We start from the raw sequence: 23,994 nt of genomic DNA on the forward strand, positions 1-23,994 counted from the left end.
GCCTCGTTAGTATACGTAAATTAAATTTATTTAATAGCTGGGGGCAACCAATTTTATTGGTGAAAGTCTTAGAAACATAAAATAGGTCTAACCGCTTTCTACGTTCGTCTAAGGAAATCATTCGGAAGTGTTTTAGTTGTTTACGATAAGAAGGTATTTATCTTTTTTGAAATCCTGTTTAAAAATAATAGATACCGCAAGAATCTTTTTTGTATTCCTTATATTTGCAGAGAATGAGTTGCATAGTGAGGCCTCCATACCACTGAATTATTCTTCAAGACGCTGGGTACTGTGGACTTGTACAACAGTATCCGAATCTTGTTATCACGTAACTCTCTAATATTTCTTAATACAAGCTCTAGATTTTTAAGTCCGGTTTATTATTTGTTCAATGTGAGATACAACTATACAAGTGTCAACCATTTGTTAAATAGTACCTACACCTAAATGCTCTAGTTCCTTAATGTTATTCTGGGCAATACGATACTCCAATGTAAAGAATTTTCTTTTTCGATCATACTTTATGCAAAAAACACAAATCCATTTCATAGCGCAAACCCCAATTTAAAAGCATCATTGATTCTTATACGAGTATAGTATATATGACTTTAGCTGTTTTTAGGTCATCTGCATACATGAAAGTTTTAGATAATTTAATGAGAGTAGGTAAATCATTAATAAACATAGTGGACAGGATTGGACCCAGGTGACCACCCTTGCGATACACCAGGAATTATTTTCTGTTAAATGTTCAATATAATAACTACCACAGAGAATGTTCGATTTTCTAAATAAGACAGCTGACCATTTTTTCAAGCAATATATCATGATATACGTTCATCATACGATCAACAATATATCATGGGGCATACGATCAAAAGCCTTACTAAAATCTGTTTATACAACGTCTATTTGCTTACAAGAATCCAGCGCCTCTGCCATTTTCTATAAGATCTACTGAATTAGTACACGCTGAACAAGAGGGAACATAGCCATGTTGTTGAATGCACAAGCTCTGTTTAAAGTGACGTTGTACAAAGGAAGAGATAAGTGATTCCAACACCTTAGCAAGTGTTCATAAAATGAAAATCGGTCTGTAGTTTGATACGACACCATCATCATTTGCCTTGTGAATTGGGACTACCCTTGCTTTTTTCCACTCTGTCGGAAATGTTCTCGTTTTTAAATAAAAATTTAATAAAGGTTCAACCAGTTATGTAGCACCTCTTTATATTAACATGGGTGGATTCCTGTCTGGACCTGAACTATTGTTTTATTCCAAAATATCTCTGTGATCAGAGTTTTGGGGACTTAATAGCGGATGATAATAAGCGGATGCAAAGAATGACGCAAACATTTCACTTTGTTTACGATCTCAGGTAGCAACTTATTAATCAGTGATAGTAATCGGGTAAAAAGTCACGTCTCCACGTTTAATTTTAGCATATGCCCAGAAATATTTAGTTATTTTACGACCGCCCTGGCGTAAAAGTGCGTGTACTGTGTCTACGGTGCCCAAACACCGACGGTCGCAGGTTCGATTTCCGCTCGGAGTGGATATTTGTGCTTATACAAATATTTATTTCCGGTCTGGTTCTTACTTCTTGTAGGTCTCTCCATCGTCCCTCGGAGAGCACGTTAAGCTCTCGGTCCCAGCTGATGTCATGTACACCTGATAGCGATCGTTACGCATAGTAGGAAATATATCCGCCAACTCGACCGAAACCGTGGAGCAACGTGATAGATTAAGCTCTGATCCTTCTCCTACATGGGGAAAGAGACCTATGCCCAGCAGAGGGATATTACAGGCTGAAACAGAAATATTTAAGGTTTTTTGAAAAACAATTTTTACGTATTAATCGTAACAAACTACTCATAGCTAAAAGGCTGCAACGTTAAATTAATAACTTCAACTCTAATTCGTCCATAGGATTTTTATATGCGGTAGTTGCAGGTTACATAAAAGATCGTACCTCCATTTATTTATTTTATTTGATCCCATAACGTTTTGATTTAATGGCCCGCCCTATTGCCGCTCTAATCAATTCCCCGCGTGGCTTGACGCGCTGCAGGGATCGGTAAAACATCTTTATTTAGTGACTTCAGAGCTATTGTTATCGGTATACCAAGCCCTGTTCTGCGTAGCAAGTAATCATGAGATTCGATCATTGATGCACTCTGAGTACTGCGACAGTGCAATGTTCCACTGTCGCTTAAAAGATGACAAAAATATTTCCTTGGATAATATTACTATAATTAGAGCTATTTACGATAATTTACACTTTTAAAATAAACAGTTTTAAACTGATTTTTTTCGCGGAACTCGCTCAACGAAGTGTTATTTAGGTGGTGTCAAAGAATAACTTTACGTTAAAGGAAATCAGCTAATTAAATATAATAAGGACATTTATCGATTCACTCATAATAGCATCTAAAACTTAGACTTACCAAGTCTAAGTCTAGAAACGTGTTTCTTTAAGCCAGTGGTTCTTAACCTGTGGTGTATATTATGTGTTTGACGGACCACTGATGGTCCGTGGAAGCATCCGAAACTGTCCGCGAAAGCGGGGTGTAGAGTAAGTCTCACTAGACTATAACTATAAAAGGTACTACTGATTTTACCTCAAAAATAGTTGCTGGTTTGTGGCAATGCATTCATTTTGACAAGTTTAAGCAATAATAATTGTGTTTGCTCGCAAACGAATAAAACCGACTTCAATTACATCGACAAGTAATATACAACGTAAGTAAACGAAAAAAATTAACAAACGCACTAGTCGTCACTACAATCTTCGAGGATTTCCCTCGATTTCTCTGGAATTCCATCATCAGATCCTGGTTTTCTTATCATGGTACCACACTTGGGGTTATCTCCTTTAAAAAAGAATTATCAAAATCGGTTCATAAACGACTAAGTTATCCCCGAACATACATAATATATATATAAAAGGAAAAAAAGGAGGAGGTTACTCAATTCAACCGTATTAAAAGTGAAGTTGTCTAAAACCATTATGTTATCCTTAGCGTTGAAATATGAGTAAAACTATAACTCGACATCTAAAAATTTGAAAAGAAATAATTATATTTTAATGTTCACACGGGGATTAACGCGAACAAAATTTTAAGGTAAAATATATTACCTTGGGGCCTGACGCTGACGTTTCGACTGATCCAGCGATGTCACGACGCCGCAGTCAGGGTAGATGTTTCTTCATCCACCCTCAACTCGTGATTATTGTCAGTTGTACCGCGACACACAAATAATAATTATTAAAAATAATCAACAATAAGTTGGTATTCAAAATGAAAAAAATTCCACCACATAATAATAATAAATCGCATGTTGTGCTAAACGGTTTTATAACTAATATTTTTATGTTGATAATATTTATATTATTACATCATCCTTCTTGTCATGTAGTGCAATTTTTTTTACCACGTGATATTATTAAAAACGTTTAGGCTCGGTTGGACGATCGACATAATGTCAACTTACAATGTTTCTGTATTACAAGTTTATATGCACGGCGTGAGGTTGTACTGTGTTCGTTAATATCGTTCGTTCTATTAATATATTCGTTCGTTATATCATCCACAAAAAAGGTTTCACTTGTTTGTCTATGACATTTAAATGTGCAGCAGTTCATAATATGTGGAATCTTCTCGTATACAAGAAAAAAAGTCTTTGCTCAATATTTGAACCGTTTAATCTTACCATCCAGCGCGAATATGCTTTGACATCGCGAATTTGAATTAATTAGCTAAATTTTTTATTTTCATTAGCTAAATTAAGTTCAACTAATCAATGAAGTTTTATTAATTTTATTTATTTATTGATACTTTTTGCACACTAATAAAATAGAGATAAAAATTAAAACAATCAATGTGCCTCAGATACAACAGGCAGATGTGTTCTTGTTACTAAGATAATTTATCTGATGAAATAATTATTTTTATTTATTTTTATTCAAAATATTTTAATAAAATACCATGTCAAACAATTCGTCACGACGTTCTAACCTCAAAATCTCTGAGTGGATTTCCTAACGTTTCCATAATAGTGTAACTATAATGAAAATGAGTAATTTAAGTTTTGCGCCATAATTTAAACGTTTCTAAGAAACAATTATACTCTGCCTATTTAAAACTATTGCAAAGTAAAAATATATATTTTTTATTGACAACGGACAATATTAAGAAGTCAGAGGATCCATGCTTAATTGCGCTTGACAGATGCTTGAGCATAATGGCCCTTAAGAGGAAAGGGTACCGAAGAGACTTTTCAAAAATAGGTATTTGAATAAAATGTTTCTGTCGCGCTGCATGCCGCTACCGCGCCCCGCACCATCTCCGCTCCGTTTTTTCTATGTGTGACTGTCGTGTTGTTAGTGTGCGTGCGCCGGCTATTCAGCTATTAATTGTTGACGATATTTGAGTATTCGCATCTTTCGTTTCTTATTGACTACGAGTACATATAGCGCATAGCGCTATTTTTCTGAATTTGGCTTGTTTTATTGAATTTGTTCTGCATCGTATTGCTGTGACTCGGCTTTACTATTATTGGATTTCGTAAACTACTTATTATTATGCTTTATTATTTTGACTTGGATACTCTTTGTGAGTTGATACATGACAATATTTTTGTGAGTAATTATCGAAATACTTAGGTACTTTATTTATGAATTAGGTATGTAATTACATGGTTGAGGTGTGTGTAAGAATGGGTATTGAGATACATACATAATTATAGTGTATACATGTAGTATATAGTTTAAGTGTAAGAATAATATATATATTATGTAATGTAGTACATACATAGTATAAAACGTTTGTCTTAGTACCTATATAATTTGTAATGTCTCATGTTTGTCGCAGTTATTAGTACATAGGTATAGGTTATATGTATTAATTAACATATAATTGCGGCGATATAACAATGGTTAAAAATAATATTATAATTAAAGAAAAAAAAACAAGAAAAGCCGCCTGCGTGAAGAACAACTATTAGAAAGTCAACTGAAAAGGCTGGAACAAGATAAAAATTCAATAATTACACAAAGATAGCTAAATAAATCACAACAATTTCACACATTATGTACTGTACACTCACAAAAATTATGAAGGCGGCTTTTTCAATAATTATTTTATTTATGTTTTTTTAGTTAGGCAAATTACGTAATCTATTCAATTTTTTTAAAGAGTGGTTGATTAACATGACATAACATAACAATACACTTTATTGTACACCAACAGAAAATAATAATACGTATCAAATTGATTTTTAACCGACTTCCAAAAAAGGAGGAGGTTCTTAATTCGACTGTATTTTTCTTTTTTTTGTATACCTATATGTTACTTCAGAACTTTTGACTGGGTGGAACGAGTTCGACTTGTACGCAAAGGAAAAAAGCCGACTTCAATTACATCGACATGTAATACAACAAAGGTAGACGAAAATATAGTCAAGTAAATACGCGTTATTAAAGATTACTCAAAAAGTTGTTATCAGATCTCGGTGAAATTTAAATATGACTACACGATAAACATCAGCTTTCGATTAAATTAAAAATCATCAAAATCGGTACACCCAGTAAAAAGTTACGCGGTATAATACAACGTAGGTCGACGAAAATAGTCAAGTAAAAACGTATTATTTATGTAACTCGAAAAGTTGTTATTAGATCTCAAATAAACTTAAGTGAGACCAAATGACACACACCACCTTTCGATTAAAAAAAAATGTTGAAATCGGTCCACTCAGTCAAAAGTTCTGAAGTAATATACATAAAAAATAGAGTTAAATTGAGAGCTTCCTCCTTTTTTTGGAGTCGGTTAAAAATAGAAACCGATTTTACACGTCTATAGAATTCCTAAGTCGACAAGCTTGAACAGTGAAAGATTTAGTATAAAAGAAAGAGGAGTAAGAGGGAAATTCAAGAAGTAAGCTTTCCTCAGAACGAAGACTGCGTTCATTGGAATCACTAAGAAATTTAAATCGTCGTTTTAGATAAGCAGGTACAACAGGGTTAAAAAGAATAGAGTAAAGTAAGTTGAGAATATACGTATTCCCGCAGTAGGGAATTGGGTGCCACTCAGGGCGTAACTACTGCCGTATCAGCCGTATCAATGATACGGGGCCCCCTATTTACAGGGTATTACAGGTAAGGTGTGTAAGCAAAAATTAGTAAAATATTATCCACAATGTCACTTAATCTTGTGCTTCCTGGAAAAAAGAATAAAAAAATGGCATACATACCTATAGAGTTTTCACTTCAGAAATGACTGAAGTCTGAAAAGCAATCCCCTTTTATCCGAGTCAAGCGTGCGCCCAATTGTGGATAACATTCTGTATCATTTATTTCGGGATTCAGTTAATCATTATGAACAATGAATTAATCTTTCTTTATATAAGAATGGGGCACACAAGCAGACTAAGCCATCTGATTTATAACGGCTACCGTCGCCCATGGCCTTTAGAGAAAAGATGTAGACACTAGACGCTTGAAAACCCCCAAATTTTAGTAAGGTCATTCCACACTTTGAATGTACGCGGAAAGAATGCGCACGAAGCTCACACATTGGTTGCAAACCACTGGTGGATACTATTAGCACCACTAGACTTCTTGGCATCGAAAGAATGCAGAACACGACAAACGACACTGCTCATAGTGCACATTACGCATCGCGTGCTCGCACCGTGGAATGCTCGATGGTGCTTTTCCCTCATCGTCAAGAGTTGAATTCGACGCAAAAAGAGTGCAAAGAATTTTCGCTTACTTTTCGCATAATGTGCCAGAGAGCCTTCAGGTTCGCGCAATGATGGAAGTGTAGACTAAAAAACGTTACCTTCGACAGCTTTTGTAAGAAACAAAAGGCACGGGTTCCATTTGGAAAGCCCAATAGTCTCTCGCCAATTCTGCTGTGTTTGAACTTTGCCCTAGCGATTTACTACCTGTAAGACCTGGAGGCAGCGTTGAATCTCTTCTTCAGGTTATGCGCCTGTGAATCCCCCTTATAGATGCGGAAGATTCATAGGAATTCATTAATAGTATTGGCCTCACAGGCTGAAGCGAACGATCCCCCGCATCTATTGCTGCAGGTCAAGGCTAATAACTCTCCAGCTTGGAACTACAAGCTCTTTAAATTAGCTTAAAATCCGAAATTCAAAACATTCATTCCATTAAAGAACTCATGGAATTATTACTGATAAAATTCAATAACCTTGCATCCAGTTTTCCGGAGGTATTAACTTGATGTTTTTCAAAACTAAAACTGATAAAAAATTAACTAAGGATTTCGATGGAACAGGAACAGCTACAGCAGACTACACTCACTATTGTCTATTCTAGGAGGAAGTAATAACTTATAATCAATAAATATTTATTTTAATTCAATGCAAGCATTTTTTTGTGAGAAATCTTTACCCATCATTTGCCTGCCCCCCCCCACTAATTTTGATACAGGGCCCCAAGGTTCCCGGGGTTCCAAGGAATGCTACGCCAGTGGTGCCACTTGAGTTTTTTACGCAATTCAGAAATATGATTCTATTTGCGAAGTCCAAATACGAATCGCATAGGTACATAGATTCGACCTAATTTAATAATCTGCTCCTCAGTAATGTCAAGAAAACAACTAAGCAATTTTTTACCGATGAAAAAAAACAGAGGAGGTTCTAAAGTCGCTACGTACCTATATTTATTTATGTTTGACCATGCATAACTTTTTACAGTGTACTCTGTGGCTACGGTACTAAAGAATTCAACCACCCCCTCTCTTCCCGTGGGTGTCGTAAGAGGCGACTAAGGGATAACACAGTTCCACTACCACCTTGGAACTTAAAAAGCCGACCAGTGGCGGGATAACCATCCAACTGCTGGCTTTGAAATACACAGGCCGAAGACGGGCAGCAGCGTCTTCGGTGCGACAAAGCCAGCCCTGCGGTCACCAACCCGCCTGCCCAGCGTGGTGACTATGGGCAAAACACATGGGTTCACGTTGTTTTTGGCGTGAACTTGAACCTATGTCCAACAATGGACTGTATAGGATGTAATGAATGAATGAACTTTTTACAGAGTATTCCGAAATTGATAAAAAAATATATTGGAAAGAGTAAACCCCGAAGTTGTTTTTCGCCTAGCAGGCGAGGAAGAAGCGCGGCTCGCAGCTTGCTTGGCATAGGCATGGGAAAGAGCAGAGTCCTAATTTTTTAAACTTTCTTATTCTATTTTTTATTAGTATTACGGTAATAATAATCATAATATACGTTTTTGAAATCCTTGTATTGAGCCCTCTAATTTGATACCAAAAACAAACAACACAGTTATTTACCATAATTATCATTGTTATTTGTTAGCGAAACCCTTCCTTAGCCCAGGTTTGCACAGTGTTACAATAAAAACCGCATATACAAATACGGTTTTATTGTAGTTATGAAAAGAGAAATTATTTAATTTTGTTAATACGAATTTTAGAAAATATTGACTAAAAATTACATCACTAGTGTATCGATATAATTTATCGACTATGAGGCATCACTTCGCTGGCGTATATACGTATTGCTTTGACCCTTCCCTCCCCCAGACCTATCCCCCAAAAAGCAAGAAAGGGACAACTGCAGCTCAGACCGTTTTAGGTAGATAATTTTTGACCAAAACAGTGTTTCGTAGTCGACTGTTTTCTCCTCAAAACATGACAATTTTTTTTTAAATTTTTTTTAGAAAATAAAAAAAGACTTCGGCTATGCCCCTATGTTCTCATTTTTTTGAAAATATGCATATATTTTTTTTAATGAGTGTCTGAAAATGTACAAAAAATTATGCAAGATTTCGAGTTTTTGAAGTCTCCTAATTCCTATGATAATAAGAATATGAAAAAAATCAAAACATAGGGGCATGGTCATGGCAGCAAAGAGTTCTATGTCACAAAAATATTTGATCTAGTGTCATTATCCAGGGAGAAAACAGTCGACTACGTTTGTATGGAGAAAGAGCCGGTACCCTTTCCTCTTAACTTTTGAATTTATAAGCGTGTTCAGTGTTAAACAGTAATCTGTATGAGCTGAAAGTAGTAAAATTAACGGGCATCTGCCAATTTTTCATCGTTTATCAATAGTCATAGACATAATTACATAAACTAATGGTGAACCAATATGTCTAAAATATACGCATATGGATTTAAAACCCGACCGGGCTTCAACTCGATTTTTAATGTGGTAAAACTTCACGGTATTTTTTTATCTTACAACTTTTTACTGGAAGTAAAGAACTTTTTTTTTTAATTTGAAAGCTGGTACTTTTTGTGTGGTAAAATTTAAAATTGAACAAGCTCTGAAGAGTAAATTTTGAGTTATCCCTAATAAGTATTCAGTTCACTTGTCTATGTAAATTGAAATCGGTTTTTTTTTAGGAAAAAACACAATTATTTTCTTATTGGTAAAGGAAACCATCACTAGGCAAACTGCATATCTTGAAAAAAAAAATAATAATAATAATAAATAATAATAATAATAATAATAATAAATTTATTTGCCCCCCAAAATCCTACCTTACGCCCGAGTCGACCATCAGACCTCGTGGGGGGCGGGCAACGTATACAATGAAAACTTATACGGCCAACAAGGTTCAGGTAAACCCAGTAAAATGGAGAGTTTTATTAATGATGAACGTATAGAGCCGCTTCCCGGGGGTGAGCGCCGGGGCACGTTTGGAGCTGACGCTGGACGTGACAGCATGCAAACCGTCAGCGGCTCTTTGCTGAGCAGGCGGGCGAGAGCCGGGGGACCCGAAGATACTACAGCCGACCAACGGGGCGGGGAGGGGACGGATGATGTTTTGCAGAGTAGGGCTTCGCCTACAAACTCTGTCGGCTCATCTGCATCGACCACAAATAAAGCAGTAAGTGATGACAGAAGACGCAAGTGGTCAACAGAAGAGCTTGAAGAACTCATGTTCTGTTACTTCAAGGCTAGATCAGGAGGAGCCGGGTACATAAATAGATTAGAAGAACTTTTTGCAGCAAGAAACCCTGAAAATCCAAAAATCCTAAAATTTTACGGAAACACTTTAGCCAACCAAGCTCGTAGAGTTATCAAACAAAATGTTATTTCTCAAGAACTTCTCAACCGCATACAAAAAAGAGCTGAAGGAATAGTTACTACAGAAAACATAGATCATTTTTCAACACCAAGCCACATAGAACATACTCACATTCAAAGTGAAGAATAACTCAAATACAAACACTACATGACCCACCATCTAATAACACACAACCTACATCCACAGAAAGAGCTGAAGAAATAGACCAGTTGACACGAAATATAGAAGTAGATGAGAATCAGGAACCAATAGTTTTACAATTCTTACAAACTTTAGCTGAAATTAAAGACATTCCCATTGAAGAACGGTTATTCCTACCTAAAGCTAAAATAAACAAAAGTTTCATCGAAAATCTAAACACACTCAATAAATACCTACCTAATCTACTAGTAACTAACAATAGTCTACGTGAAATAAACAACATATTGTACGCAACTGCTAAAACATTAATAGTAAACAATAACCAAAATCCGTATGCACCTACAATAGCCATAAAACCAAAGCGTGATCCACCTTGGAAAAAACGAATACAAATCAGAATAGAAAAACTAAGAAAAGAGCTAGGACAACTAATAGAGATAGAAAGAGGAATCAATACAAATAGAATGAGGAAAATCAGGGACAAATTATACGCAAAACACAATATACGAAGTGAAAATGATCATAAGAATACAGCTGAAATCATCAAACAAAGAATCAAAGCACTAGCAGGAAGAATAAAAAGATACGAAGAAATGAATACAAAAAAAGAACAGAATAAATTATTTGCCGAAAACGAACATAAACTATACAGAAGCCTGGGAAGTAATACCGCAAAAGATATAAAAATACCGAGTAAAGAAAATGTAGAAGAATTCTGGAAATCAATCTTATCAAACCCTCAACCATACAACGCGGAAGCTAATTGGATTAAAGAAATAGAAACAATGTCAAACGAAGTAAATACAGTAGATTCAGTAGAGGTTACAGAAGACCAAGTAAAATTTGCCTTACGTAGAATGCACAATTGGAAATCACCGGGCCTAGATCAAATTCAAAATTATTACATAAAATATCTGACCAACGTACACAAATACTTGGCCTCATTATTTACAAACATAGTCTCAGGAACAGAGCCAGTAGAAGAATGGTTCACGACAGGTAAAGTTATACTGGTACCTAAGAATGAAAACACCGAGGACCCGAAAAACTGGAGACCTATAGCGTGCTTACCAAGTATGTACAAACTTCTTACTTCTGTATTAGCCAACGTTCTATATAACCACTGCCACAAGAATAACATCATTTCAGAAGAACAAAGGGGATGCCGCCGTGGAGTCAGGGGCTGTAAAGATCACCTAATGGTCAATAAAGCTATATTAGAGGATGCACACCAATCCCAAAAGAATCTTAGTATGGCATGGATAGACTATCGAAAGGCTTTTGATAGTGTTTCACACGAATGGCTTCTCAAGCTGCTTGATGTCTATAGATGTCCTCCTGTGATTAAGAGATTTCTTATTTTAGCCATGCCATCCTGGCGAGTAATCATGACAGCCCGTGGCTCGCACGAGTCAATAACTACCGAACCGATTTATATCAGACGCGGCATTTTCCAGGGCGACTCCCTTTCTCCGTTATTGTTCTGCTTAGCATTAAACCCTCTTTCATTCGTACTCAATAAGTATGAAATGAAAGGCTACAAACTCAAAGATAGCATCTGGATTAATCATCTCTTATATATGGACGATCTCAAAATATATGCAAACAATAGAACCAATTTAAAAGTATTACTTGACAGTGTGGAGATATTTACAAGCGACATAGGTATGAAATTTGGTTTGGAGAAATGCAACGTATTACATTTAAATGCAGGACACAGAAACATAGCATTAGGCGGTGGGCACATACTTCTGAGTGGCGAAACATTCAAACAACTTGCAATAGATGATAGGTATAAATATTTAGGAGTACATGAATCTGGAAAAATAGAACATAGCGTCATTAGAGAACAGATAAGTAAAGAATATTTAAAAAGAGTCAAAAAGCTACTTAACACACACTTGAATTCCCGTAATCTCATCAAAGGTATAAACACGTACGCTGTTCCGGTTTTACTTTACTCTTTCGGTGTAATTAACTATAAAAACAGTGACCTAAAGAAAATAGATGTTAAGACTAGGAAACTACTAGCGATTAAAAAAGCACACCAATAGAAAGCAGAAGTAGAAAGACTGTACTTACCAATAAATCAGGGAGGAAGAGGGTTACTAAATGTGGAATACATGTATAAAACACAAATTGTTAAATACAAGCAATATCTAAAAGCAGAAAGCGATCACCTAATCAAAGCAATAGTACAGCATGATACAAGTAGGGATAGATATTCAATAATAAAGGAAGCACAAGAAATAGAAAGAGAACTACATCTACCTCAAGGAAATGCACTAACAGATGAAGAAATTAGGAAATCCACAGTAAATAGGCACAACGAAATATGGAGAAATAAACAGCTACATGGTCAATTTCCCAAAAAAGTCTTAGATCAGGGTAACATAGACAAGGAACTGTCATTTAAATGGATTAAGAAACAGCAGATATCTCCAAGCATCGAATCCTCAATATTTGCAATACAGGACCAAGCAATTATGACACGACAACACCAACGTGACATACTTAAGGAGCCAGTAGACGGCAAGTGTCGGCTGTGTGCAAGCAAAGATGAGACCACTCAGCACATAATATCTGGTTGTGAAAAACTGGCAGGGACCTATTATGTTAAACGACATAATAACCTTGTTCAGTACATCTACTGGTGCTTGGCTCGACAGCATAAAATGGAAGTTTCTCACTTATGGTGGAAGGAAACACTGACTCAACCACAAGTAAAAGAAAATAACTCAGCCAAAATTATGTGGGAAATCCCTGTTCAAACTGATGTTACCATAACGCACAATAGACCGGATTTAATTTATACAAACAAAGATAACAACAAAACTTACCTAATAGATGTAACTGTACCGTCAGATTATAACATCGGAGCTAAAGAAATTGAAAAATTAAGCAAATACCACCTACTCAAAACTGAAATCAGCCGTTTGTGGAACACACAAACGGTTGTCATTCCAATAGTAATAGGAGCAACAGGAGTAGTAGCTAAAAGCATAAAAAAGTACTTAGAACAGCTAGATTCCAACATTGACGTTAGCATTCTTCAGAAACAAGCAGCCATACATACAACAATCATACTCAGTAAAGTACTTGGAGACACTGTTTTCGTACACAATATACAAGACCCACTTTCACAAAATACACAACTATCAGTAGATAGAGACACGCAGCAATCACCAGACACACAGCAGTTAGCAGACACACCACACTCTCTCAACACAACTCATGAACCTAGCACAAACAATTTACAAAGACGAGGAAGAGGTAGAGGAAGGAGAAGAAATGGCGCGCAACGTGCGCGTATAGAATAGGAGGGATATAAATGCCTTTTTTCTCGTGGGTTACGAGACGGGGTATTTATTTAGACCGACATAAGTCGTGAAGGTTAGCCAACCATAATAATAATTTATTTGTGAAAACACACTGCATCAGGTTAAAATTATATAAAAAGAAAACACATAGTACATAATTTACAACAAGGACTAACTACAAAGAGTAAAACGTAAAACAAAACAAAAAAAGAGCTTATCGATTTAAAGTATTTAACAAAATACATTGTTTATATAAGTTTGCAGCATGCCTCACAAAAAGGTGTGACCTCAGTTTACGTTAGGACTGTTAGTCCTAACACTGGTTTTCAGGACCACCCTAAGTTTTGTAATTAATTTTCATTTTGGCGGCACTCTGATAGAAATACACATACACATGGATACATACATAAACATAGAAATCCATAGATTATATAAAATATTGTAAAACAATACATACTAAGAAAGGAAAAAAACGCGATATGAACAACACAAAAAAGTATACCGCATAATACGTTTATTCGATCTATTACATAATTATATTGAATAAATTGAAATATAAATATATACTCATAAACATACTTGCTTATTATATAAACACATAATTATAAATGGATACATATAGGATTTACTAGGTTCTATAGAAATACTGGCACCACAAGGAAAACGCTTCCAGAATAAAATACTTATTATAGAAATGAGATAGATACTTAAATAAACATTATACTCGCATAAACATTTAAAAGAAAAGAGAGAAAAAAAAAATTCACAGCTACAGAGAAAAAAAAACTAATCTTTCTTTTGTACCTCCAATAAATACTTTTTATATTGACGCTTGAAGCTTGCTTTAGTACTAATTCTGTTTATTTAGTTATTTAGTAGTTATTTAGTACTAATCTGAATAATGTATAATTTTCACGCCAGCCAGTAGTGGAAGTCATATTAGTAAATTGAGTTTTTATTTATTAATTAAAATGAACATTCACAGGCTAGAAATTGCCAATGATAGACATCATACATTACTTATCCTACAGGCGATTTATTCGACAGTCTTGTGACTTCCTAGTAAAGTTAGGTGGTCCGACGCTGACGGTATTTCTCAGTTACAATTTCTTAGCGAATTGATTTCAAGCCTGCCTGTCTTATACAAGACATGTAGCATAGAATTAGGCAGGTACAATTTTAGAGAATTTTTTAGCTCAGTAGTAAAACACTTCAAGACTTAAGAAAATAAAATATTTTTTAACATAAGAGGCTAATAATTTAAAAGTCAATATTTATAATAATAATAATAATATATAATAATAAATATTTACACAATTACACACACGGTCATCTGTTCCTAAAGTAAGCAACTTAATGCTTGTGTTATAGGTAACAGCCGACTGGTTTTTTTTTTCAATAAACATACTTATAAATAATACATATATAAATATATAAATAAATATTTATATTACACCCAGACTCGGGGTGGGAATCGAACCCACAACCCTCGGAGCAGAAAGCAGGGTCACTACAAACTGCGCCAACGGGCTAGTCAGTAGTATTTGTCGACGGTATGCTTAGCATCAGAATGAAATTCTTTATTCCATAATTTATTATATAAAATATAAGAACAAATAACTTGTAATTCTTGGTACAATTAATAAGGAGCAATTAAAAGTTGCAAGAAATATTTTTTGCTATTTATATAATTATGATGTCTGAGTGTTTTATTTAATTAAGTGTTAATAGATAATGTGTTTTAGAGCACTTCTGTACTACGCAATTTTTACTATAAGCGTTACGAAAAATTACCAGTAATAGTTGCAACTAATGAAAAACCGAAATATATAGAATATTCTTTGAACGTTCGGTTCTTTTTAGCCTGGCGTGCGCACTTTTCTCTCTCTTTCGCGCTATTTAGCTCACCCCGTTTGTTTTATTTTTTATTCTTGGGTCAAATTTAGTAATTCAAATTTCACCCTCTTCCTGTCAACCGATTAATCTGAAATTTTGTATACACTTTGGATTTTGGTGACAATACAATTATGTTTATTCATTATCATTATAAATTCAAGATGGCCGCCGCTACAAAATGGCGGATTATTTATGTTTTATTAATCCCATCAATATGGGTATCAAATGAAAGGGCTCAACAAGCAGAATACAATATACTCATAGATATAGTAAAAAAAAGTAGATAATGCGCGGCCTTTGTTGTTAGTGAAGCCACAAAACTCGGCTCCTTCAAGTAAATACATGCGCTCACGCACACTTATGCATCAAACTACGCTCATTTTCATCAGTATGTCACGAGGCTTCATACAGTAACTTTGCTTATAAAATGCCGTCTTGTGTGATTAAATGGTGCAAAAACAGTACCAAAGTAAACAAAAAATCTGAAGGAATATCGTTTCACACGTAAGTACATATAAAACTTTAAATTTATTGTTATTCCAAAATAATATTGAGGTTATTCGGAACTTATAATTTCAATGTCACGAAATGACGTACCACGGGAGTGTTGCCAGTAGTTCTTTTTTTCAATACCCCAAAATGTGGGTAAGTAAATTGTACGCAATCAGAAAAATAATGAAGTAAAAAGTAGACATAGTTATTGTTTTTTTTTTTCTCGTGTTATTTATAAGACAATTGACGTGCCCCACGGTTTTATTTTAGTCTAGTCTATGCATATGTTTATAATTCCCACGACTGTATCTATTTTATTATTTTTTGGTTTTTAGTACATTTATTTTAAACATTGCAATGTATGTTTAACATAAAACCGTTTAACTTAAAAAGTTTTTTTACCTATTTTTTTTACATAGATTTCTTAGAAATGCCTATTGTAAAAGGCAGACTACTCCAATGTCTGATTATAGCCAAACGTTGTATACTTAGGGTACATTATGTGTGTGTTTGTGATAATTGAAAATGATGTTGCGGATATAATAACTATAATAGTATATTCTCAACAAAAAAATCTACTTCAATTTACATCGACAAGTATAACACATTACATATTATTTAGGATAACTCAAAAAGTACTCGTAAGTTCTCACTTAAATTTCAATGAGACCACACGATGAGCACCCGCTTCAGGGCCGGATGTAGGGGATGGCAACCCTGGCTACAGCTCCGAGGCCTCCACAAAAAAGGGGGGATAGACACTACGGAAAAAAATCAAATTCAGACTACTAAACACTAGTAAACAACTATTCCTTTCATATTTTTCCTATTCATATTTTTTTTCGTGTTTTACCATTTAAATAAATTGTCCATTTTATTTGGAAAATAATTTAGGACCAAAGGGCCTCCACTCCTTTGTTGTCCCGAGGCCTCAAGACCTCTAAATTTAGATCTGACTTGCTTTCGAATAAAAAATCATCAAAATCGGTGCACAGTAAAAATTACGTATCACGCATAAAAAACAATAACAGTATAATTGAGAACCTCTTCCTTATTTAAGTCGGTTAAAAATGAGTTAAGTGAAATTTATCCTAGTTTCGTAGATAATTTTTTTTAATAAATTTTCCGTTAGAAATATTTGTCACGAATCATAATAGGTATAATAAGATCTCATATTATACTGTCAGTAATTAAATAAGCACAAATTTTTAAAACTGTTTTCTCTTTAAACCGGTTTAAGTACTTACATTTATGTGTTACGATTTTTTGCGGTCTTACTCTACTTATTTATCAAGTATTTGTTCTTAAGCTTATTACATATTATATATTTTAAATTATACAAAAATTAACGACACAAGCAACATTTTTTTTTCATTTAAAAACTTAACCTATCTTCGCTTATTTCAAAACTGTACTGTTCGTATGGTTATTTTATACCTTTAATATTATAAAAACTCATTACATAAATATTTGCAAAGTTCATTCATTAATAATATGACGGCTTACTACAGATTACAGATTTTGTTAGCATAGACTGGCTCTAGATGACAATTTTTTGTTTATTATAATGATAATAATTTCAATTTATTTTTTGTTGTTAGAAAGTATAATTTACAAGATTTTTTTTAAAGTTTTATATTAACGTTAGAAATTGCATGTCTCTTATGCCTGTTATACCAAAAATGAATGAGTTGCGTTTACAATATCCAGGTTTCTCCTTTTAATGTTTAAATTTGAGATATTCATATAGATGGAAAAAGTTAAAGCTACTTACTTAGTTATTTCTTTAATCAGTATGACCAATGGTTAATCGAATGTTGTTTTTGGAAAAAGAATTAAAATTTCAATTTTATTTATTTAAAGGAATTCACCACACATTTTCTAGTTTGCCATTACGTTTTCCGTGAGGTCTAAGAGCGTCCTTACCTTGCAAGTAGTCCATAGAAACCTTACCACCTACCTACCTACAGAAATGGTTACTTTCCAAGTCATTGTACCTATTTATTGCTAGTCACGTCGTAATTGTGGAGAAAACCCCGTTTTTATTAAATATTTTGTGATACTATAGTTGCTTTTGTGGAAAAAATTTAGTATAGGTACAACAGAACCGCAAAAAATTGGCTTTACTTTTAACAAACAACATTATTATATGTTTAAAAATGTTATCAAAATTTATTTATCCTACCTTAGGTAAACGTTAGCTTGTTTTACTTTGTTTCAGATGTAATCCCAGTAAGAGTAAATCTCTGGATAATGATATTTACGAGCTGTTGGGTAGTATATATGCTGCGGGTAAACATGAGTCTTAACCTGATCGCCATGGTACCTCAACCAGCTAAAAATATCTCGTAAGTAGTACTTTATAATTAACTTTATTTTAGTGTACCTGGAACCTGTTTCAAGCGATTTAATCTTAATTTAGATTCCAGTCTTAGAAAGACAAGTTTATTTTCCAAGTAATATTAAAAAACCAACGTAATCAACCATGTACTTAATGTTGGTATATTTGTACAAATTGCCATCTTGTCAATATATCTTTTTAAAATTGTCGTGTGTTTGCTATATACATAATACAAATATTGTTTCAACACGCTACAATGTTAAATTTTTATTATTTATTTTATACTTTATTGTACACCACAAATATATTACAAACAAAGCATAAAGATAGTTACAGACAGTGAAGTACAATAGGCGGACTTACGGCTAATTAGCCATTTCTTCCAGACAACCCAGTATGTACTATTTTAAACATTTTAAAGATTCAATGCTTATTAAGAAATAAATAAGAAGCCATAATCGTCGTGTACACAAATACATGCTTAATGTTTTATTACTACATACTTGTGTTAGACATAATTCGTTAAAATATATAAATAAAAAATGAGATCAGAGTTATTTTATGAAGTGAAATTATTATGTACTATACATTACATAATCCAGTTACTATAGGTTTAGTCACTACATACACAGTATAATACATACCTAGTATAAAACAAAGTCGCTTCCCGCTGTCTGTTCGCTTAGATCTTTAAACGCAACGGATTTTGATACGGTTTGTTTTTTTATTAAATAGAGTGATTCCGAGGAATGTTTATATTATGTTTAATACATACTTAATGTAGTAGAGGAACACTGATAGTTTTAGAGGTTACTAATGTGATGTCGTATATAAATATATTTTTTGCGCTTACATTGCATGTAATTATTTTATATTTAGTATCAGTATTCCACCCGTGCGAAGCCGGAGCGGGTCGCTAGTTTTATAATAAATTTAGATTATAATCATGAATTTTTAATTAAAGAAAATAACCGTATTTTAGTTTATTTTCAAGTAAAAGTATAAATGCATACGATAGGTAAGGATGGTCATTAACACAAAAGTTATGTAGGCAAACAATTGTTTAACTAGTTTATGAGGACTTTAATGAGATTGATGCTCCTTACAGTTGTTTTCTGTTTTCGATACTGACACGTACCTCCTTTTTTAAAAACAAATGGGGGTTTTCTTAAGTAGTTCATACTGTAAAGTTTTCTAAGAAACAAAAGTTTGTGATTACGAATTTATTTATGATGAAATGAATGAAAAGTGAAACGCAACATTTAAAATGTGATAAACTGTGTTATCACCTTACCTTTACGTACTTAGTATTTTTTTTCCAAGTTATACTCGTATTAGATAAGAATTAAAATCATGCGTGGATAATTTACACCTACGGATATAAATTTTAAAACTCAGAAAACACTGCATTATATTATAACTTCTGGTTTTCTTAAATCGTTTTAATATCGTTTAAAGCAATTTGGCTTAAAAAATATAAATCACCTCAATTTTAGACAAAGTGGTGGAAATGTATCATTGATAATTTCAAACAACAAAATGATGAATAATGTAATGTGTGTAAAATTAAACTTCCCAAAATTAGTAAAAAAAATATAAGTATTATACATATAAAGTAATTGTATTGAAACGTCCCAATTTTTACTTAAACAGTTTATGCTACCTATTTGTTTAACAGGTCACGATCTCAGTGTACTCCTGAAAATGAGATAGTTAACCATACACTTCGTTACGCTGATGTGGCAGAAGTTAAAAAAGCTCCAAGACAGGTAATCTATCTATCTTCTGTATCAATAAAAGTTATACGTCGAAATGTATGTATGCGAATAACTTCCGAGCAACTGCACCAAATTGAATACCTAATTTGTTTTTGTTTTGTACATATACATATTAATGTAAAAAAAATATGGCGGTACGAAGTTCACCGTCTCAGCTAGTTGCTAATCTTACATCTTGTCGTACAATCATTCAAATATCAATATATTATACAAAAAACATCCGAAACTTTTCTTGATAGTTAAAGTTTTTGCACGGTACACTCTGGTACGTAAAATTTTGATAGATTTTGTAAAGTTTGGTGAAGCCGTGTTGACGTTTTTTAGCTATTCAAAAAATATAATGTCTGTTTGTAACGTAAAAATTTTAAGTAGGTGAACATATACGGTTAAGAAATACATGTACGAGTCTTAATATCTAAATTAATATTATAAAGTTGAAAGGTTTGTTTGTTTGTTAGTTTAAAAGCTCTGATCTCAGGAACTACTGGTTCGAATTAAAAATTATTTTTGTTTTTGGATAGCCTATTTACCGACGAAGGCTATAAAGGCTATTATTTCTTCAAATTAACGCATGTGTAACCGCGGCACACGGTCTTTCTATACGCCAATTAATAAAAATAATGGTAATTATGTTACGTATCAGCAAAAAATATATATATAATTGAGATGAAAAAATTAAGAATAGGTACTGATTGATTCGCTGATGTACTAGGTGTTAAATATTGTATTATAAGTATTATCACGTAGTAGATGTAGAATTGTTTATCATAATTTATTTTCTAATAATTTTAAAAGATTTATCCGTGTACAAAACAACATATGTCATTATTAATTTCAAGGTTTGGATAATCGTTCTCACAAAGAATACCATGTTATGAAAAATGTGAAAACATTAGCTTGTATTTCATTGACTGGTAATATTTTTTACATTTCATCAATTTTAAGAGATGCACGTACGCTTAAAGATTAAATTGAGTAGTATATTATTCGTTTACCTAGTCACTTATCTTTATTTATCGTTAGTCGTTGACTGCATCGTCATATAGGATATAATCATTTATGTATATCCAAAAAATTAAAATAGATTTACAAAAAATATTTTATTTTTAATAAATTTCAGATACAAGGTGGCTCCTTTGATTGGTCTAAAGATCAACAGGCTACAATTCTTGGCGCATATTTCTGGTGCTATCCTGTCACTTCTTTACTCGGAGGGATGGTGGCTGAGCGATGGGGTCCGAGATATGTGATTTTAGTTACATCCCTTATAAGTGCAGTATTAACTATACTGAGTCCGGCTGCCGCTAGACTTAATTATATCGCGCTTATTGTTGTACGATTTTTCCTTGGATTTGCTGGGGTACATATCATATTAATCAATAACACATATAAAATATTTGTGACATTTATTTATTTTTTACTTAACTGTTACTTCTTTTATAGGGTTTTATGTATGCTGCTCTTCATGTTTTAGTAGCACGACGGGCACCTCCAGACGAAAAAGGCAAATTCATAAGTGCTTTGATGGGAGGAACTTTAGGAACAGTTGCTACATGGTCTCTCACAGGTCCCTTATTAGACAAATATGGATGGGCTTCCGCATTTTATGTACCTGGAGCACTCACGTTTGTGTGGTGTATTTTTTGGTGGTATCTTGTGGCGGATACGCCTTCAGAACATCCTAGAATATCAATACCAGAAAGAAAATACATCTTAGACGCACTAGGTGATAAAATTAAGAAATCGAAGGTGTTGTATCTGTTTTATTAGCTTCTTTAATTATTTCATTTAATTATATGCTTTATTTATATTAGTTTTACGTCTATTTGTAAATTAAAAATAAACTTTCAGATGGAAAAATTTAATTCTGCGATAGTAGGACCAGATATTGCTTCATCATTACAGCCTATACAGTCCACTGTTGGACATAGGTCTCCACAAGTTTACGCCAAAAATAACGTGAACTCATGTGTTTTGCCCATAGTCACTACGCTGGGCAGGCGGGTTGGTGACCGCAAGGCTGGCTTTGTCGCACCGAAGACGCTGCTGCCCGTCTTCGGTCTGTGTATTTCAAAGCCAGTAGTTGGATGGTTATCCCGCCACCGGTCGGCTTTTTAAGTTCCAAGGTGGTAGCGGAACTGTGTTATCCCTTATTCGCCTCTTACGACACCCACGGGAATAGAGGGGGTGGCTATATTCTTTAGTACCGTAGCCACACAGTACATTTTTTGTAGTACAGTACAGATATTGCTTAATGCGTTAAAATTATCAAAATCATATTTTAACTGGTGAATATTTTTTATTCCAGAGTCTGCCTCCGTTCAAAAGAATCTGTACATCATTCCCATTTTTAGCCATGATTATTTTGCACTTTGGAAATCTATGGGGCCTATATTTCATTATGACAGTTGGACCTCAATTCGTTTCCAGTGTTCTTGGTTTTGAACTAGCAACAATAGGTATTATATCTGCTCTGCCTTACCTTGCTAGACTCTTTATGGCAACAATATTTGGAACTATAGGAGACTGCATACTATCGAGGAAACTTATGACAACGACTGCTATAAGAAAATTCTTCTGTTTGTTCTCACATATAATACCCGGAATTCTACTCGTGTTGCTGATGTATACAGGTTGTTCAACTGCGTTATCTGTAGCAATGATTACTATGTCGATGGGTTTCAATGGAGCAGCCACTTTAACAAATCTTCAGAATCACCAAGATCTAGCTCCTAATTACGCTGGAACATTGTATGGAATTGCCAATTTTATTGGAAGCACTGCGGGATTCTTTACACCAATGATAACAGCGTATTTTACCAGAAAAGGGGTAAATATTCGATCAAATATGTACTATAAACTATATTTACACCCACAAAATATCTACCTATTATTTTTGAATCATTTTAATCGCTTAAAATGTTTATGCTTCGATGTATGTAGAATATTGAAGTTGTAAGAGTAAAATTGTTTTCCTTTTTTAGGACACCTTCGATCAATGGCGTCCCGTATTCTTCATAGGAGCGTCAGTGTACATAGTGTCAGCAATATTCTTTATTTTGTTCGGTACTGGTAATATTCAAGACTGGAATTTTTCTGAAAATGACAAAACAGATAAAAATAAATCTGATGATGGCAATGATATGAATGATACTTCCAAGAATAGTAATGAGAAAGATTTAAAAGAAAACCCAACAAGCATCACCACTAGGACATAAAAACTACGAATTTAAGTAGTTCAAGTAAGCGTTAACGTAATAGTTTAGATAGTTATATTTGTCATAGAATATTAAATGAAAGAGATCTGACTAGAATATTAGACATTTTAAAAGAACTATATTTAGAATTATTATGTCAGATATTGAACTTAATATTTTCCTATTCCTGTACTAATTGTACAGTGTATAAGATGTACTTAGATAAATTATAATCGCTAGATAAAATGGATAGATAATGATTAAATAGGACTTAATGATGCATTTCTGAGTTTTTAAGTAATTAAAATTTATTGTCTACAGTATATTCCATTTGTGCCTAATGAATATTGATAAAATACACTGTGATGTTTATTACCAAAAATGTATATATCTATCTACTCGTTTTATTATATATTTTTGTCAATATTTATTAAATTATTAGTAGAGTATTACTGAATGACATAAGGGTAATATAACGTGTAGTCCTTCTCCCAAATTAAATATTAATATGATTTCATTTTGTGTATTTATACTTATTACTGATTATTTATGTTATTTAAATTGTTATACTTTGACGATAATGTAATTAATTCATGAAATACAATTTACGATACAATATTGTTTAATTCATAAAACATGTTTACTTTAATACTTTAATAACCCTTATAAAGAGAATATTCTTCGTCATTTAAATAAGCAACAAAGGTATTGAAAATATGCATTTTTTTGATCGAG

At 33.5% G+C, this 23,994-nt stretch overlaps 1 protein-coding gene across 1 annotated transcript; it reads left to right on the top strand.

The window, feature by feature from the left end:
* Nucleotides 1-12,358: 12,358 nt before the first annotated feature.
* On the top strand, nucleotides 12,359-23,894 carry LOC123660659. Its single transcript, XM_045595714.1, has 7 exons — nucleotides 12,359-13,540; nucleotides 18,134-18,291; nucleotides 19,963-20,053; nucleotides 21,183-21,422; nucleotides 21,506-21,811; nucleotides 22,371-22,892; nucleotides 23,047-23,894. The coding sequence occupies exons 1-7, from the start codon at nucleotides 12,359-12,361 to the stop codon at nucleotides 23,278-23,280; spliced, it is 2,733 nt and encodes a 910-aa protein (XP_045451670.1). The 3' UTR covers nucleotides 23,281-23,894.
* Nucleotides 23,895-23,994: the final 100 nt, after the last annotated feature.

This window comes from Melitaea cinxia, chromosome 15 (assembly GCF_905220565.1).
Source record: "Melitaea cinxia chromosome 15, ilMelCinx1.1, whole genome shotgun sequence".
Classification (NCBI taxonomy): Eukaryota; Metazoa; Arthropoda; class Insecta; order Lepidoptera; family Nymphalidae; genus Melitaea; species Melitaea cinxia.

Coding starts and splice junctions, on each gene's coding strand:
- LOC123660659 (XM_045595714.1), top strand. CDS start 12,359: ATGTATAAAACACAAATTGTTAAATACAAGCAATATCTAAAAGCAGAA. Junction 18,292..19,962: donor CAACCAGCTAAAAATATCTC/GTAAGTAGTACT, acceptor TTTGTTTAACAG/GTCACGATCTCAGTGTACTC. Junction 21,423..21,505: donor TTTTCCTTGGATTTGCTGGG/GTACATATCATA, acceptor CTTCTTTTATAG/GGTTTTATGTATGCTGCTCT.